The sequence below is a fragment of the Lissotriton helveticus genome, chromosome 5_1 (genome assembly GCF_964261635.1).
Source record: "Lissotriton helveticus chromosome 5_1, aLisHel1.1, whole genome shotgun sequence".
In the NCBI taxonomy this organism is placed as follows: domain Eukaryota; kingdom Metazoa; phylum Chordata; class Amphibia; order Caudata; family Salamandridae; genus Lissotriton; species Lissotriton helveticus.
Window position 1 is genome coordinate 1,219,749,809 of NC_136065.1, and position 19,344 is coordinate 1,219,769,152.

Sequence of the window (19,344 nt, forward strand, 5' to 3'; positions counted from 1 at the left end):
TCTTGTAGAAATAACCCATGTTTTTAATCAAATCCGCTTAATTCTAGATGATCGTAAACGTTTCCTGGTTGTTCCGCAAAACCAGCCAATCCGTGCGCAAAACACACCAACAAGCCAATAAGGTTAAGCTATGTCACCACCTTGCTCAACCAATAGAATTGCTGCTTTCTGGGAAAGCCAATCAGCTTACAGCTCGTCAGAGTCACGTGAGCCAATCAGTGCGCTAGCTGTGACGTATGTTAGCCAATCACAGCGCGGACCCTGTGACGTACACAGCCGCTGCAGCTTCTTGTCTCTCACTCCTAGCGCTCACCCCTCCTTCACAAAATATTTTCACAGTGCCATTTTAAAAACACTTTTTCAATGAATTTCAATTAATAACAACAGAAAAACAAACCATTTGTCTGTTTCGCTAAAATAAAGTGACAGTTTATACAATCATTCAGGTATTCCTTTACGTGAAATAGACTATGCTATTTTCCCAGAATATTCAATCGTTGATAAAGTATGGCTACTCTACCCTTCAAACAAGCAATACCGAACTCGTTTCCCTCTGAATGCACATAAAGTAGCAATTCAAAGTTTTACTCGAACGGAATTCCAAAATCATTTATGCACTTTCAAACGGAAAGTTTCCCTAAACATGCGTACATGAAATCCTGGCAGGACTTTAACCGACCATAGAAATCCACATTTGCCAGTAAAAATGAACAACGTCACTTTACCCTTCACTCAAGTTTGGATAAATTCTACTACTCTTTTCGCAGTGAGTTTTCAAAACAGGCTCTAAGTCCCTATACTCGAAAGCTATGATTTCATAGACAATCCTCACTATACATTCTACCTAGCACACCTAAAATCCCTAATTCGTGTTGTACGTCCACAACACTAGTGATATATGACAATACCACTATTTTGAAACAAAACAAATGCACTGTGCAACTTCACTTGTCACACCACTCATATGCCGGCACAACTAGGATTTTTCACACTGCAGGAAAAAACCTTTTGACTACATGTAACAAGTGAGCAAACTCAACATGTATTAAACATGGATCCTATGTAACTACCATGTAGCATGTTGGTTACCATAGCAACCGTAACTCTGCTAACAGAGAATTGATCCAGCGCCCCTATAGAAAATATGTCATAAGCAACGCTACCCAACTCCACAATACTCCCCATTAATCATAAATCACTCATAAGGCCCATAAACCAATGTGACATATTTCGAGCAACTGAATCATGTGACCTAATTAATAAACCTATTCACAAACTATATACACATTTATATACATCTGCAAAATAATGATTTCACCATGGTTTTTGTAAAGCTTTTGCTTTTTAATTAAGTCACTTGGGCAAATGGATCTGCTGATGGTAACGACTGTGAAATAACAAGGCCAGCTTGTCTTTTCAAAATCTTATTTATTAACTATTTATTCAAGGAAAGTGCATTTTATTAGAATCTTTTTTATTAAAGCAGCATTATTTGAAGATTAGCAATTAGAATCAACAGTGTCAAGCAAAATGAAATAGCATGATTTAAAGAAGAATAAACAGTTTTCCATCACCTAAGCCCTAACTTCCCTGTCTAAAACTCACTTCACCTAAAGGAATAAAGGTAAAAGTCATTTAACCCTATTGATCCTTACGTGCTCCAAAATGTCCAACAGCACGTCACGCCTAACAGGAATCAGGAGACGATGAGCAGCAAGAGCCCCCTCCCTCCCATGGGGACAGTTTTTATACCTTTTCTGACTAGCTAAAGTATCTTTATCGGACGTTTTTTCGAAAATCCAAACTCGCAATTGGCTGAGCCACGTCAGTCCACTATTAGGTCATTCTCCGCTGACCAAGTCCGGGGCTCATCACAGCGCTTATTGTTCTTAGTTTCACCATCCTCTTTGCTTCCTCAAAAAGTTACATTTCCCGAGGAGAATCGTTCACTTCCTAATCTTGGCAGGCCCCACAGCATCCTGTCCTTGGCAAAGACTCCAAGAACACATTCAACTCGACCACGTTTGTCTCTGCATTAAACGTTGTTTGTTCAGCAAAAAGATGACTCTTTCGACTGCGCATGGGTAAGACTTTACTCTGGTCAAGATTTCACAAGCTGCAGGACTGCCAGCCATTTTCTCAGGCCCATTCGTAAAACTAATGCATAAACAAACACAAAACATTGATTAATGAAAGAAATAGAGTTTGTTCTGTTACCCACCCACCTTTGCTAATTATTAACCCATTAATCTATGTTACCTAGCAGAAGCAAATAAAGCAACAAACAGATTTGTGCAACATAAAGACGAAAAGACAAAACATGAGCACACAGAAATAAGCACATGCCATTAATAAAACAGCCGCATTTAATTCTGACAAGAACAATAGACAAGATTAGTTCATTATTTTTCATAAACATATATTTTGCAACATAAAGCACATATATGAGCACAAATATTAGTCCCTTATGTAATGTGTGCGTTTTAATCTAGGTTGGTTAATAAAATTCAATCCATTCACGTAAGTATAATTACTTTTTATTATGGAAGTTTTAACTTTGCGAGTTGAAATAAAATTATTTCTAAATCTCGCTCCATCAACTCATTTAAAAAAAATTGTTTTTCCAAGTGTGGGTTTATCACCCGACCAGTACCATGCAGCTTGTAATTGGGCAATAGAGGAGCGGGAAATAGGCAGGAAGTAGTTGTACCAGTATTAGAATGTCCTATGAGTCTGTGCATGCCCACAAATGTACATGTTTATGGTATTCACCAATTCCTCTCTATCCTCTTTTCACTTCCTCTTCCCACCTTTTCCAACTTGGAAAAGGTGGGAAATTTACTTCTCAGAAAGGCAGGTTTAAATCATCTTTCATAGGGGGGGAAAGGGGTGTAGGGAACATGAATGTGCAGTTTTCTATGGATATATGTGCATATTTCCTCATGAGAAAATGGATATCGCACAAGTTTTCTATGAATACAGTTTCTAGGCCTACTATAAACTGTGGTGAATTCCTGAAAGTCGTAAATCTGCACTAATGCAAGAACATTGATGCATTTAGGCAGCTTTCTTTTCTGTTTTTAATGCAAAACTGGCATTCATCAAACACATTTTACTAGATCATGCCTCAGAGAAAGGTTATTTAAAGAATTTCAGTGCTTTTGGCTTAAAAGAGACGTCTAGTAACAACTACTGGAACTGCAGTTTCATGAAATAATTTCAGGCCCAGATTTACTAACAGTTCATGGAACCCAGCAAGGCAAGTTGCTGTACTGTGGTGTATGAACGGTTGAGAGTTAAATTGTGTCATATTTACTAAGATATGGCACTGTTCATCTCTCTCCCGGCTCTGGCGCACTTGTGGCTGCTTAGAGCCTATGCAGGAATCGATGCACCATTGTACAACGGTGTCTGTGATGTGGCCAGGATACTTTTTGCCCTGGAAAAGGTACTGTCCTACACAAAAATTACCCCAAGAGGCATACTCCTCATTTGTGTGCTGTGGAATGCAGCACACATGCAAAGAGGAACTCAAAAGTTTTTTTTTTTTTATTTTTTTTTTTATTAAAGGCTGTATTTCCTTTTTCCAATTTACGCTGCGGATTCCCTGTAGCGATAAAAAATAATGGCTATTTTTGGTCCCTAAGTCCTAAGATGGCTGCCATCACATTTTTTCTTGATGTGGTAGAAGCCAATCAACTCTTGCTCCACGGTTCCTCCTCAACTTGAAATATCTATACATTTTTAGCCTTATTTACGCAAAAACTATTGAACGGAATTACACCAAATCACAAAAAGCACGCTTTCTGGACCAAAATTGTACTTTCTGCCACATTTGTTGTAATTCCATTCAACCTCAGTTTGAACAAATATGACAAGGTGAAGAAAAGGTAACATGCATTATAAATTAAGTGTATTCCGTCTCTGCAGTAATACATCAGCAAAAAAGAAAATAGAACATCAACATATTTTCTAATACCTTCAAGCTTGTCAGGTCGAAAACCGTTTACAAAACAGAATTATTGACTGAGTAAACAGAAATAAGCTGAAGTCATGGTGACAGAATGCAAATGTGACTCCATCCTTTTTCATTCCATCAGCTTGCTGCAGGAAGCTGAGAGCAAATCGGAACTGAGCCAGAACATCTCTGCCCGGGAGCACTTTGTTTTCACTGATGCCGATGGGCAGGTATATCATCTGACTGTAGAGGGCAACACCGTGAAAGACAGCGCCAGGATCCCGCCAGATGTAAGTTGGGTGTAAGCTAGAGCATGCGGGCAAAGGGATATTACACATGGTCTCCATTCACATCCTATAGGACTTGTCCCAAGTGGAAATTAACAGGGGTATTGTCTAGAAATTGGGCTCTTCCAAGAGTCTAGTTGTGTTATTGATTTAGTACTCCTGATCAAGTACAGAAAAGATCATGTAATTTTACCATTTGTAACGCACGCGCTACAGACTTAACTATATCTGGAAGCTTAAACAATACATATTTTTGATACGGGTCTGCCTAATGATTCATTGTATTGACACGGGAATTATGACCAGGTGAGATGGCTGCACCCCAACTTGCATAGGTCTGTAATGGCCATTCTTCATCCTGAGCTAGCTAACTGCACGCATTTGAAAGTTGACCAGGTTGCAGACTAGTAATCACACCCACTGAAATAAACTCCTACACATTAACTCCTTTTTTTATGTAGCTGCATTCTTGTATGTTTTTCAAATGCTCTTTTTCTTTTATATAAAAACTGTCTAAGTTCAAGATTAGCTCCATTGCATCTGTGAACTAGCCTTTCTCGAAGCCAGTTATTTTGCAACTTGTATTGTGTTTTTGGGTGGAGTGGCAACAATATGTAGAGTATAATTTAAAGTGCATATAAAGTAAATTTATAAAGAGAAGAAATTGTATTCAAATTGAGAATAGCAGCGTTAAAAATCAAATAAAATGCATTGAGTGAAAATGAATAGGATGGGGGTAATCTATTGACGGCTAACATGAAATAATTTGCGAACTCTACAATACATTGTAACTATCAGACTACAGGCTGCATCCTCCTTTACACCCACTCTGTACACATTAATAGAAGAATGAAGCTGGCCGGCACCATCACCAGGCTGCTCAAACTTATACTAGTGCTTCCTCCCCTCTGCATGCTTACCGTACCAGATCTTCAGTCCATTACTGAAAAGATGCGGTAGCAGGTAACAACCCCCTGGAGATATCTTCACCTCCTTAGGTTCCATCTCTCAAATAATGAAAACACCTCAGCCTCCATCCTCCTGTCAATGCACCCTCTGCTTACAAAAAATATGAAAGCATTAAAGCCCAATCGCCAAGTGTCCCATGGGAGAGCCAATCACTGATCTGTGTAATCAAGTTGAACAGGTTCTGCCCATAACTTCCATACTGCCTCAGAAATAAGCCTACCGCCCCCATGAAGAAAGATGCTACAACACCAGGCTTTCACACTTCAAACTCCATCGATCCGGCCACCCCTGTTGGCAGCCTCCCCACTGACTCAGATCTGGAGGAAACAATGTCTCTCGCTCTAGTCCCTCTGAACCTGCACTTAGAAATAGAAGATGAACCAAGCAGTGGATGAATCACTGACATCTAACACTAGTTCACTTCCCACCTCTACATTTTCCCTACCTCTGCACCCATCCTTCATGATGCTTGAATAAGCAGCCACACAAGCTATACACGTCTATACATCCTCCATTTCGCGGCCATATATCGACTTACACTAAGAGGTACACTTGAACTGCTGCCTCCTCTGCTTTTCTGCCTTTCTAGGAGATATTTACACTTGGACTTGAAAGGGAGCCAGTACTGCTGTGCCATTAGAGTCGTGTGAATGGAAGAGAAGCTTGCAACTCTGTTGCTCACTCTGTACCTTTTGTGTGTTTGAGGGTCCGTGTATGTGTTTGAGTGCAAATGGCTGCTACCAGTGATGTAATTTGCTAGAATAGTTCTCTGTATGTACTCATACCGCCTGGTACAGCCACATTTTCATCCTTATGCAGAACTTTATGAGCCCTTACCATATACACATGCATAGGTCCATGTATGTATATACTCCTCGCTGAGTCCTACGTTGTTCAATCTGTACGTAAGGCCGCTAGCTGAGGTTGTCAGGCAATGGGGTATGACGATGGTGTCATATGCCGATGACACCCAGCTAGCGGTTACGATCAGCGGGGATGCCGAAGTTGATGCCCCCAGGTTTCAACAAGGACTGCGGGCGGTCGCCAGCTGGATGACGTCCAACTGTCTCCAGCTGAACGCTAGTAAGACCGAGGTCATGGTTTTTGGCAGACAGCCGGATCTGTGGGGAGAGAGATGGTGGCCGGGGGAATTGGGCCCTGCTCCTACCCCAGTCGCCGAGCTTAAGAACCTCGGGGTCTGGTTGGACCCTTCCCTTACGTTTGTGTGTCACACCAAACGCACGGCGGCCTGCTGCTTTGGCATCCTGCGCGGGCTCCGTCCAGTGCTTAAATTCTTCGATGCTCCCACCAGGCAACTTATGATCCAAGCCACAGTCATCTCAAGGCTGGATTATGCGAGCTCCTTACTGGTTGGTCTGAATCAGGCGGAGATCGGGCGCCTACAACGGATTCAGAACGCCGCTGCAAGAGCGGTGGTAGGCCTCCCAAGATTCTGTCCTACCTCTAATACCCTGCGGTCATTGCATTGGCTACCGGTGGCCCAGCGGATCCAGTTTAAGGTCCTCTGTGTCGCCTATAAAATTCTGAAGGGGTCCCCAGCAACGATCCTTATGGCCCTTCTCGCCCACTATATCCCAGCTCGACTCTTAAGATCTGCAGACCTAGAACTAGCTGTCGTGCCGCGCTTCAAGCGGAGTCGAGCTGGAGGACGCTCGTTTCGAGTGCGTGCGGCGGTTTTGTGGAACTCCCTGCCCCCGGCGATTCGCGCTATGAGGGATCTGTTTTCTTTTCGCCGTGCGGTGAAAACTTTTTTATTCCCTTAGTTTTTCTTTATTGGTTGCTTATTGTTTAGTTGTGTTGTGCAGCTACCTTGTCGGGCGCCAGGACGCTCCTTCGCTGGAGCATCTGTGCGCCAAATAAAAACGCATAACATAACATAACATATGTGGTGTTTGTATAGCACAAACCTAGTTCACAGCCTGAGCAGGAGTGTTGTACAGAGTCAAAGGGAAATACTTTTTACACATATTTACATCCACTCTGATGGTGTTCTTTGCTACAGATTTCCATGGAGCCACCGGAGACGGCAAGCTTATCTGCCAGAGAGGCGGGAGTGCTGATGACCACAGTTTTGTAAATGATTCAGTTGGTTTCGATGCTAGTGTGGGCCGTACACAGGAGACTGTGGAGTTTCAACAGGAAGGGGGTGATATGGTTATATTTCTTCAGGCAAAGTTGTGCAGTGGTGCGGTTTTTCTTTTTTTAAAGAGGTCTGTCTTTATCGCTTTCCTGAGTTAGAGAAGGTTTAGGGGTGGTCCTTAAGGATGGCCAGTGTGGAGGCTGGGACGTCCTGGAGCAGAGCATTGCCACTATTCAAATGCGAGAGTGCGAAGACTTGAACAGCATTTCGGAATTCTCTTTCACTTTCTTTAGAAGACTGCCATGCTACCAGACCATCTTTGGTTTCTTGGCAGTATGTTCCTTGACGGGGAGATTTGTCTCCTAGGTGAATAAAAGTGACTTGGTAATGGGTACAAGTTGTTGTTTGAAGCTGTCAAGGGTCATGTCAGTTAGCTAAGTTTGGACTAATTCTTTCTTTTTGTTCTTAGCAAAGAACCGATATGTTTTATTCGGGGGTGGTGCTGTGGAAGTTACTGGAGCTGTGGCATATGTTGGGGTGATGGCTGATAAAGTAATGTATGTGATATGTTAAGGCGATGGCTGAGAATGTTGAGGGTGCTGAGATGATACTTGAGCTTTCTGGCTAAATATGCAATGTTCAGCAATGATGGATGAAGCTCTCGTGTGCATAAGTGGTAGTTGTACACAAGCATGATTACTATATGAACTCGGGGTGTGTTAGCGGACGGACTCATGAGGGTTGAGTGGCATTTGACCTCATAGCTGATGAGAGAGGTGCTGTAGTCGATATAGCAGCATAAATACTATGCGTCTTTGTTGACAAATGTATTATTGATACTTGCATGCAGGGCTAGTGGTACAATTGCGTGCTGTAAGAACTGCACTTGTCATTTTACTGTGGTTTATAATAAATAATAAAAATGATGTTCGGTTGTATGGCAACATTTAGCACAAACGCTAGCAGTAGTATTCTTGATATTTTGTCTTTAGAACACAAGACTCTTCTTACACATCATATTGCATTTGTGATAAACTCCATCACCTCTGCATCTTTTCATGTATATGTCCTGTAAATGCATTTGTTTTGCTCTTCACTAACCCCCAAGTGGAGCTTTCCCATGCATCATTCAGAAGAATCTCCGTTGATATATCACGTCTTTTAAATGTTTGTGCAAGTTTCTCCTATCTAAAGCACCGTGGGTCTAAGTAATCGCCTGTGTAAGACTCCATTCTGTCATATTAGGGGATATGTTTTCTTCCCTGTGATGGGAAAAGCTTGTATTCTCTCGTTTTTATAGAGCGTCACCTAACCACTCCCATTGTTCCTGCTTTGATCCTGTCATGGAAGCTTGGGTGCTGGGACAACCTTGGTAACGTTTCTAGAGTCAGAAAAAAAATGACACCCAAAGTAGTATGCCTAAGTTGTGATCTCAAGTCTGCAGCGCAAAACGAACACTTAAACTTCCCGGGCTTTTGAACACCAGTGACTGCCTTCTACAGTCTACGCGTAGGTACTGTGGTTTATTCTAAAAGGCAGCGTTCGTTTCCTGCAAGAAAAGTGCATCAGTCCAAACTACATGCATCTTCGATGGGGCGGGGCTTCACCTATAAGTGCTGTGTCTTTCGATGTTGTGGATATGTCATTTGGCCTGAGGCGGAAGCCTGGAGTGCGACGTGTATTTTTAAAACTTGTGTGTCACAAAATGTGTTGTATTTTTAAAAAGCACTTACTTCATCTTCCTGGCACCTTTCAGGACTCTACAGCCTGATCCTAAACTCACCGCGCAGCGGATCTAGCGCTGCTGCGGACTCGAGAACAACAAACAATTCCCGCCGCCATTGCCGGCGAACCGCGTGGCCACGCCCACTTCGAGGCCACGCCCCCCGCCCAGTCTGTATAAAGACGCTGACCATGAGCGTCTGCTTCAGATCCACTTACTCTCCTGAGGCGGAAGCCGGGAGTGCGATGTGTATTTTTAAAACTTGTGTGTCACAAAATTTGTTGTATTTTTAAAAAGCACTTACCTCATCTTCCTGGCACCTTTCAGGACTCTACAGCCTGATCCTAAACTCACCGCGCAGCGGATCTAGCGCTGCTGAGGACTCGAGAACAACAAACAATTCCCGCCGCCATTGCCGGCGAACCGCGTGGCCACGCCCACTTCGAGGCCACGCCCCCTGCCCTCTTCACCCCCTTGATAACATGTGCATCCACCGGACGCGCAGCGGGCGCGCCTAAGGCAAGCCTGTCTACGCCCGTCATCGCCAAGACATCGCCTCTCGCCAGTCCCCCTGGTCGAACTCCACGGGAACCCCTTCATTATGACAGAGAACTCCTCATTGCTCTGAACCCGGGAAGGAGCTGTATGGCCACAACAGGCAACCTTGGTCACACGTGCCTTCAATGTAAGTCTTGCCACTTTACTACACCCAGTCCCTGTCTTACTCGGCAGAAGCGAGACTCGCCTATACGTACCCCCCTCACTATCCTCCAACTTAACGTCAGGTCTCTCACTAAACACCACCTTGAGGTTAACACCCTCATACTTGATGAGAACCCTGACATCCTCTTCCTATGTGAAACCTGGTTACGCGACGGCATGTCTGCCATACCTAACCTCACGCTACCAGACAACTACCTAATGATGACCCTAAATAGAGACGCGAGAGGTGGAGGCATCGCAGTCATCCACAAAAAACAATTCTCATGCTCCTTCACCAAGGAAGAAATTCTGGGCTGTGAAAGTGCCCGTTTCAAAATAACAACCAGCCCTCAGTTTGGTCTGTCAGGCCTTTACATCTATCGCCCACCCGGACCTGCTTCCAAATTTATCGAAGCTCTCCTCGAGGTAGCAAATTCCTTAGTGACGAAGTCTGCCAACTTCACCATACTAGGCGACCTCAATCTCCACTTTGATCTGCCTAATGACCCCACTATCAAAAACCTTCTGGCCGACCTTGCTGCCTTACAACTCAACTCTCTAATACAAGCCCCCACGCATTCAGCTGGGCATATCCTAGATCCGATTTTTACAAACATCCAGGAGGCTAAGACAGAGGTGCCCAAACCGATGGGTTGGACAGACCACTATCTTATTAAACTGACCATGCTAGTCAATGACGCATCGTACAAAACCGAACCAACCCGCCGTCTAAAGCGACCATGGTACAAACTCTCCACCAGTGACCTACACGTCACACTTGGAGAATTCCACCGTGAGGACAACCAGGACATTAATAGGACCTATGACGCCTTCCACGACTGTATTACCAGAGGACTAGATGCTCTCATCCCAGCCAAATGGACTAAAGGGCGCAGCGCACCCTCCAACCCATGGTACAACGACACCCTTAAATCCATGCGTAAAGACTGCAAAAAAGCCGAGCGTCTCTGGAGAAGGGAATACAATAATGGGGACAAAATTAACTATCTATCCAAACAAAAAATTTACCATAAAGCCATCTGCGCTGCACGAGCCGCCTTCTACGCAGAATGAATCAACTCGAGCTCTAACCCTGCCAAAATCGTCTTCAAACTGGTACAAGAACTACAGAGTAGCAGATCTCTTTCTCCCAGCATCTCCTCTGCGCAGCAATGTGAAGACCTCGGTACATTCTTTGTAGAAAAAGTACAAAGAATATACAGATCCTTCCCTCAGCACTCCCCTAATTCGACCAACCCCACCAATCCCATTACCAATGCCACCATCATGACACACATCCCAGAAATTTCTTATGATGACCTCACCAAACTATGTAGGAAAGTTAAATCAGGCTCCCCTGCAGACCCCATGAGGCCTACCCAATTTATGGAATCACTCAATTTTTTTCTGCCTTCTCTGGCCTCCATACTGAATCTCTCCTTTTCATCAGCTAGTGTCCCGATAGCCTGGAAACAAGCATGGGTTTCACCTATCATCAAGAAACCCACTCTTGACCCATCCAAACCGGAAAATTTCCGACCTATCTCACTGCTCCCATGGCTGTCCAAACTTGCAGAGGCCCATGCAAACAATGTCCTGTCCCAACATATGGACCAAAACAACATCCTGGACCCATCTCAAAACGGGTTCAGACCGAGCCACAGCACGGAGTCTGCTCTACTGGCCACGACTGAACATCTCCGGACGATTCTCGATGCCGGTCAGAGTGCTGCGCTGATTCTTCTTGACCTCAGCGCAGCCTTTGACACGGGATCCCACAACATCCTTCTTAATCATCTGGAGACAGTAGGGGTCTCCGGTCTTGCCCTGAAATGGTTCTGTTCCTTCCTGAAGGACAGATCCTTCCGGGTGTCAGCCCCCCATTTTTATCTAAGCCCCATCCCATTGGACAGGGAGTTCCGCAGGGCTCTGCACTGAGCCCATCCCTTTTTAATCTCTACGTGCAGCCACTTGCAGTAGTGGCTAAAGAGTGGGGCCTTACGCTGGTGTCGTATGCTGACGACACACAGCTGGCCATCACTCTCACGGAAGGCCCTTCCATCTCGGCCTCAAGATTCAGGGATGGTCTTGCTGCAGTAGCCCAATGGATGACGAACAACTGCCTGCAGCTCAATGCGGGCAAGACGGAGGTGCTGCTCCTCGGTAAGAACACCAGCCACTGGAATGAGCACTGGTGGCCCTCGTCACTAGGCACCATTCCACCTCCTAAATCCCTGGTCACAAAGCTTGGAGTCTGGATCGACTCCGCACTCAGCTATCAAACCCACACCAAGAAAGTGGCTGCCACCTGTGTTGGCCTGCTGAGGAGTCTCAGCCCCATACTTGGTTTTTTTTCCAGAGCCACTATTCGTAAATTGCACTGGTTACCCATCGACTCTAGAATCCAGTTCAAAACCCTCATTATGACCTTCAAAATCCTTAAACTCTGAAGTCCAAAACTGTTACGACCTCTCCTTACTCCTTATGTACCCCAGCGCGACTTGCGTTCCTCAAGCCAGCACCTACTGAGCGTACCCCGCACAAAGCTCTGCCGCATTGGCGGCCGCTCCTTCAGGGTCCTAGGAGCCAAGCTTTGGAACGCTCTGCCGTTAAACATCCGTTCCTTGGAAAGCCTGTCCACCTTCCGAAAGGCCATTAAGACGCACCTGTTCCCCTCTCTCTAGGCCACCTTTAACCCCACTCCTTTCACTCTCTGGTTAGGGTCTGTGGCTCTTGAGCGCCGGGACGCCTCTTCGCTGGGGCAGCTGTTTGCGCTCTACCAAAACTATAACATAACATGTTTAACTCTGCTAATTTTTTTTAAAACATGCCCATAACAAGATGTGCCCTTTTACAGTGGGTACTTCTTGACTCCGATTCCTAATCATTGACTATCCTCCCAGGAGCCAGACTAGACCTGTAAATCCTTTTGCTCTCCAGTGGCATTAGGTGATGCAATTGCAGCTCCAGCTGCAAATGCACCTTCTCATAAGGTTTTTTGTTTGTTTGTTTTTTGGGGTATTGTCCTTAGTTATGTAATGGTGTGATTGAAGAGCGCAGGGTGCTATGTGTGTGTCTAGTGAGTTAAAACTATCTCTTGGTAGGCTTAATTAGCAATTAAGAGCCATGTCTCTCAGGAAAATGGTTCAAATCTTTCCTAAATCAGAGCAACCAGATGCAACTAAAGGTACTATGGACCTTTGCTGAAAGGGACCAACACTTGGCCTGGAAAGGAGTGATGCACAGCCAATTTCATGGTCACCAGCGGGCAGTCTTTTATGGTTATATCATGCACTTTACCCATAAGTGACATAGCCACTCACATGTTAAACAACCAGATGCTACGGACAGAAGACAATTTGACTTAAACTACCCTCCATACCAGATTCAATTCAGTTTCGGGTCTTGTTTTTGCTGTTGGTCAGGCATCTGTTCATTCCAGTGCACTTCACCTCCAGTATGTCTAACAGAGCACAGCATCACAGCTCTTGTAGGTCCTAGGCATGATCACAACATTTGGCTAAAATGGCAGCACAGGTTGTCCCTGTCTTGGCCAGATGCCTTCTTTGAGCTGGGCTATAGTCCACCCTTCATCAAAGCAAATAGAATAAACTGGCTCAGCAGGGACAGTTCCTATCTAATTTTTGGACCAGTGGCAGGGTGCCACATCTAACCAAACATTGTGCCAGGTTTTCCTCCAAGCAAGCCAGGGGGCAAACACCAAATAGTAGTGGGAGTGCATTTCTTTCACTACACAACTCCCAGCTCAACACTAAAGAGAAAGCCCACAGAGGCTCACAGTGATGTGTTTTGAGCCACACACTTTTCAGAAATCTTAGCAGGGGTAGGTGATTTCTGGGCAGATCTAGGAGCACTTCTGCTAAAGTAATCAAGCCCGTTTTAGTCATTTCTTTCTTAACAGATAGGCTTCTGAGCAGAACATAAGGTTTAAAGAGAAACAAGACTAATATCCAGTTTCAAAGACACAACCCCTCAAGCTCCTTTAAGGACAGAGAAGCTGCAGTCGCCTTTGCACAAGCAACCACCATCATACTACATACTGTCTCCAGTCACACCAAGCCCTAAGCCCCCACACTCCAGTGACATGGCGAACCAGGCCTGGGGTGCGCTGACCCTTAGTGACATAGTTGGTGACCTATCATTGCAGGTTCCCGCCCCCGACCTTAACTAATTAAGCCACACATCCCGATAGTTTGGTATCCACCTCCTGGGTCTGTGTGCATAAGCTTTATCATCGGGCCTGTGAGGCCTGCTAAACGGGGCACCCACTTGCCTGCATTATTGATGCGACCACACCCCTGCACGTGGGCCGGTGACCACATCCTGCCCGAGGGCCATATGTTACCCTGCTGCATGTGTGCGGAGCCCTCCCATAAATGTGGACTGAGTTTTGCTGCTACCGGCGGTGAGTGAATGCACCCATCCTACATGCTTCCATCAGGCCTGGCCCGCATGATACCCACCTGCGATGCCCTACTTGATATGTTGTGCCCTGCTGTGGCAGCCTTCTCCTCTCTGTGACCTTGCATCAGTTATGTTATGTTATGTTATTTATGATTTCTATAGCGCACGGCTACTCCAATGGAGTGTCCCGGCGCTTTTATTGGCAGCTCGTAAGCGTACAAACATAACACAGTAGGATAAAAAGAGAAAACAGGGGATACAAGGAGGGAACAAACTAAAGGGCAAAGAGCCAAGTTTTAAGGCCCTTCCTAAAGGCCAGCAGATTAGGGATACTGCGTAGAGTCAATGGCAAGGCATTCCAAAGCTGCAATGCCTTCAGCTTAAAGGAGCGACCCCCTATGCGGGCCCTTTTTACTCGAGGGACCACCGCAAGGAAGAGAGATTCAGATCGCCAGGATCGGGCCGGGCGATAGAAGGTAAGCCTCCGTTGCAGATATTTCGCACCCGAGGCGTAGAGAGCCTTATGAGCCAGTGTCAACGCCTTAAAAGCTATCCGCTTCCGGACAGGCAGCCAATGAAGCGACTGCAAGAGGCTGGACACTCTGGCTCGCCTGTGAAGGCCGAAAATGGCCCGATCAGCCGAGTTCTGCACCACCTGAAGGCGCTGTAAAAGATACTCCGGTAGGCCCAGATATAGGACGTTGGAATAATCCAATCTGGAGCCAATTAAGGCCTGCACGGTGACCCTCCTGTGCTCTTCTGAGAGCAAAGGCAGAAACTTCCGGAGCATCTTGAGGAGGCCGAAACATGTTCCCGTAAGACCGAGGATCTGAGATCTCATTGTCAGACCATTGTCGATCTTAATTCCCAGATTTTTTGCCTGCTGGGAGGAATGTGCAGGAGGGAACATATTAATCGGCCACCATGCCTGCCAATCAGGGTCAGAAGTGCAGCCGAAGAAGAGAACCTCGGACTTGCCTGAGTTGCACTTGAGGCTGTTCAGCCGGAACCATTTGAAAACAGCCCCAAGGCACTCACGAATACTCTCTCCTTCAAAATCCTCTCCTTTCCCACACGTAAAGAGGAGCTGGGTATCGTCGGCATAGGATACGATCTGGGCCCCCAAAGACTCCGCCAGTGCCGCCAGTGGAGTCATAAAGATGTTAAAGAGAGTCAGGCTCAACACAGAGCCCTGCGGGACTCCGACTCCCAAAGGCGGCATCATGGCAGAGCTTGGCGAGGCCCAGACCGTTTGTCGACGGCCCGCTAAAAAAGATCTAAACCAGCTGAGCACCGTCCCCCTTAGACCGATCTCATGAAGTCTGACGAGGAGACCCTCGTGGGGGACGGTGTCAAAGGCCGCCGACAGATCAAACATAATAATAATAATAATAATAATAATAATAGGGGGTTTAATAGAGCGCTTGGTGACGCACAACGGCGTGTGCCCGCGCTAAGGAGCGAGTGGTGTGGGAGAAGTACTAGGCGGAACCTGTTATCGGGTAAATAATAATGTTTTTAACTTGGCTCTGAAGTGGGTTCTGATGGTTCTAGACGCAGCGCCACAGGAAGTTTATTCCAGCTTGACGCAGCCAGATACCTAAAGGATCTTCCTCCCATCCGAGCTTTAGACACCTTGGGAATAGACAGGAGCCCCGTGCCGGAAGATCTTAAGGAACGGGAAGGCTCGTATTGTGTCAGCAGTCCCTGCAATGGAAGGGGGGCCTTACCATTGACAATCCATGACAAGCATAGCTTTACCTCCCGAATCCAGAACCTCCTTAATGGCTTCAGACACCTCCAAAAGCGCTGTCTCGGTGCTTAGATTGGGGCGGACGCCCAATTGAGTGGGATGGAGCAGATCGTTGGTCTCTAGAAAGCCAGAGAGCACGGTGTGCACGTGCTTCTCTACAATTTTGGCCAGCGCAGGCAGAAGAGAAATAGGCCTATAATTGGCGAACGCCTCCGGGTCTAGGCCAGGCTTCTTGAGGAGGGGGATCACCATCGCCTGCTTCCAGGCCAACGGGACCACCCCCTCACACAAAGAGAGATTCAGGAGTGGATTAGCCAACGGATTTACAACCGCCGCCATTTTCGCCAGAAATTTGGCAGGGCAGGGGTCAAGAGGCGACCCAGATTTAAGATTAGACATAAGTGCCAATGACGATACCGCTGAAATAGGGGGGAAGACGGCCAGAATAGACTCCGAGGGAGCCGATGGAGCTGGCCCATCCACAGAGCTGGGGCATGCTTCGACCATCCTTGAGGGGAAAGAGTCCTGAATCAACTTTATCTTAGCCGTAAAAAAGTTGGCCAGAGCAGAAACCCACGACTCGGTGGGCGCGGCCTGGGTTAAATTAGACCGAGGGGTCGTAAACTCCCTCACAATGGTGAAGATCTCCTTGCAGGAATTGGAGGCAGCTTCTATCCTCCTGGCAAAATAACCCTTTTTCTCAAGGAGGATATCACGATGGTATGTTTTAATCGTGGACCTATAAGCGAGCTTAGCCGCCGGATCATAATGTGAGCGCCACGCCCTCTCAGCCACCTTGCACTACCGGCGAGAAGCTGACAGTGCTTCCGTAAACCAAGGGGCCGAAACCCGCTTCGATGTTGCTCGGGGTGTCCTCACAGGGGCTAGATCATTTAGCCTGTCCGTCAGCCACGCCTGTAAAGACTCTAGGTCCTGCTCCAAGTCGCCCGAAAGGGGGCAAGGATGATCAAGAGAAGCCTGAGCTAGCATCTCCGGGGTCACCCGATAGAATGCCCTTGATTCTAGTCCCAGCTGTCTAAAGATAGTGCTGGAAGGTTTCTCAGAGCCTGGCACATAGAATTTGACCAATCTGTGGTCAGACCAAAGCACCGGTAAAAGTTCTAACCCCTCTAAGGGGAGCGTAGAGAAAACCTGATCTAAAGTATGGCCCCTATCATGTGTTGGACCGGAGAGGTACTGGACAAGGCCGAGGGGAGCTGTAATATCGATCAATTTAATCACCTCAGGGTCCTCTCCCTCATCCATATGAAAGTTGAAATCTCCAGCCAACACAGAGTGCTAAGTTCTCAAGGCCAGCATCGAAATAGCTGACTGCAGATCCTCAAAGAAGGATCCAGCCGGTCCAGGAGGTCTATAGACCAACAGCCCTTTAAGAGCTTGATGGGGGGGCCAATGCAATAGAAAAGGCAAGAGATTCCGATCCGGTGATAACATCCATAGGGATAATAAAACAGGCGGCGGATTTATTCACTACAAGTGCCACCCCTCCACCCCTCCCCTCCAATCTATCTTGCCTGAAAATATTATAATCAGGAGGAATAGCAGTGGCGATATCAGGATTAGACAAATCCCCTAGCCATGTCTCTGTCAGCATCAGACAAAGAGGTTTTTCCGTAACAAGGAGATCGTAGATCTCCTGAGCATGTCTGAGCACAGATCTAGTATTTAGTAGCAGGCAGAGATGCTTCACATTGGCCGCTCCCCTCTTCAATTGAGTGCCAAGAACATTGCCTGGTGTCCAACCGCAGCCCCTAAAACGACCTGGGTAGACTGTATGACAAACGCAGGAAACCATCCTACCGACCCCACACGAAATCCTAAAAGAACCAGACCCACCCGACGCCTCCGAGACGCTGACGGGCGCAGACGGGCAGGACTCTGGCAAGGCGAGGGCAAACCCACTGCGCGATCCCGCTGCGCGGGGAGGACAGGTTTAAATAGTGCCTCCAGGTGAGGTGAAAACCGCCCCACCAGGACGCTCAATATGGCGCTGCAATAGCGTCACTGCCCCTCCCAAAATGGCGCCCCCAGAACGAACGAGGCAGAGCCCCCAAACCCTCAGAACCGGACCCGCCAAACAGCGGTGGAGAGTACAATTATGTGGAGGTAAGGGGACAGCTCCCCGCTAAAAACAGGGGGAATAGAAACACAAATAAACAAAAATGAAAAACGGGAAATTAAAAGCAAAGCGCGCTACCCATGCAGCGCTAAAAACAGTACTGAGCTGCCAATCAGGGCGAGTGGATCTTGACAACGGAGACATATGGGTACCTACTTCTCTAGAAGGTGACTGCGGTGCCGGCTATCTGCTGTCTGTTATTGCTGGGGAGCCCTGTATAAATGCAGCTGAGGGTGTGGGTGCTGGTGAGTCATTACAGACTGAACCACTCTTCATATTGCCCCATATCTCTAGCATGCACTTCCTGACTCACACTGTAGCCTCCCTCGCGGCCCACCCAGGGGCATTGCCCTTTTATTGGCCTGGAAGGCAGGACCCACCTGGTGCTTATGTCCCATCCATTCAGTTACCCAACAGGCGCACAAGGTGGGGCTCAGCAACCCGAAGCTAAAGAAACTGGCTTCGATCCAGTCAGGGGAAGAAGTCAATAACAGTCCCTCTCTGACACAGAGGAATCTCCTCATACTGATTCTTTCACTATATCTCCTGATGGCACTTCTGCCATTACGGCCGAACTATGTGCCGGGTTCCAGGCAGTTGACACTCGATTTGACACCTTTACCAGCTGCCTAGATGGCATGGGGGCAGGCCTAGATCGCCATACTACTCGTTTAGATGGGGCAGAGCGTAGCAAATCTGAAAGGGAAGACGATGCTAACAACACCGCAAATCGGCTGGAAAAGGTAGCACGACTCCTCAAAACCACAATGGCAAAAAATGAGGGTCTGGAAGCAAGATCTACACGCAATAATCTATGAATCATAGATGTGAGCGAATCCACCAACAAGGGGCGCCGGGACATCTGTGTTGAGAAACTACTTACCAAGCTCTTCAGCCGACATGATTTCACTGACACTTTCATGGTGGAAAGATCACACAGGTCATTAGGCCCATACCCCCCCTCCTTCACCCCAGTCGGGATTCCGCCACGTTCGATTATAGAGAGTCTCCTCAACTACAGGACAGGGATACAGTGCTTCACTTGACCCGTGAACAGGGCAACCCTTAAATACCAGGGCTCGATACTGTCCTTGTTCCAAGACTTTACACTTGGCTTCAAAAACAAGGTCTCAGGTACTATATATTATACTCTGCATGCCTCCGTGTAGCAGTCAATGGTCGACAACAGATATTCAACTATCCTGCAGAAGGGGCCCAGTTTTGTAAACAACAAGGCGGGGGTAAAGGCTCCTCACGACACACCACCATGGATCACCTGCCCACTG

The 19,344-nt window shown here is 46.7% G+C and overlaps 1 protein-coding gene across 2 annotated transcripts in view; it reads left to right on the forward strand.

Moving 5' to 3' along the window:
- WDR11 (WD repeat domain 11) overlaps positions 1 to 19,344 on the forward strand; it is a 677,364-nt gene that overhangs the window by 429,558 nt on the left and 228,462 nt on the right. For both annotated transcript variants that reach the window (XM_078643933.1, XM_078643932.1), the window contains exon 16: positions 4,101 to 4,248. In XM_078643933.1, the coding sequence (XP_078500059.1) occupies positions 4,101 to 4,248 (148 nt within the window). The remainder of the gene's footprint in view (positions 1 to 4,100; positions 4,249 to 19,344) is intronic.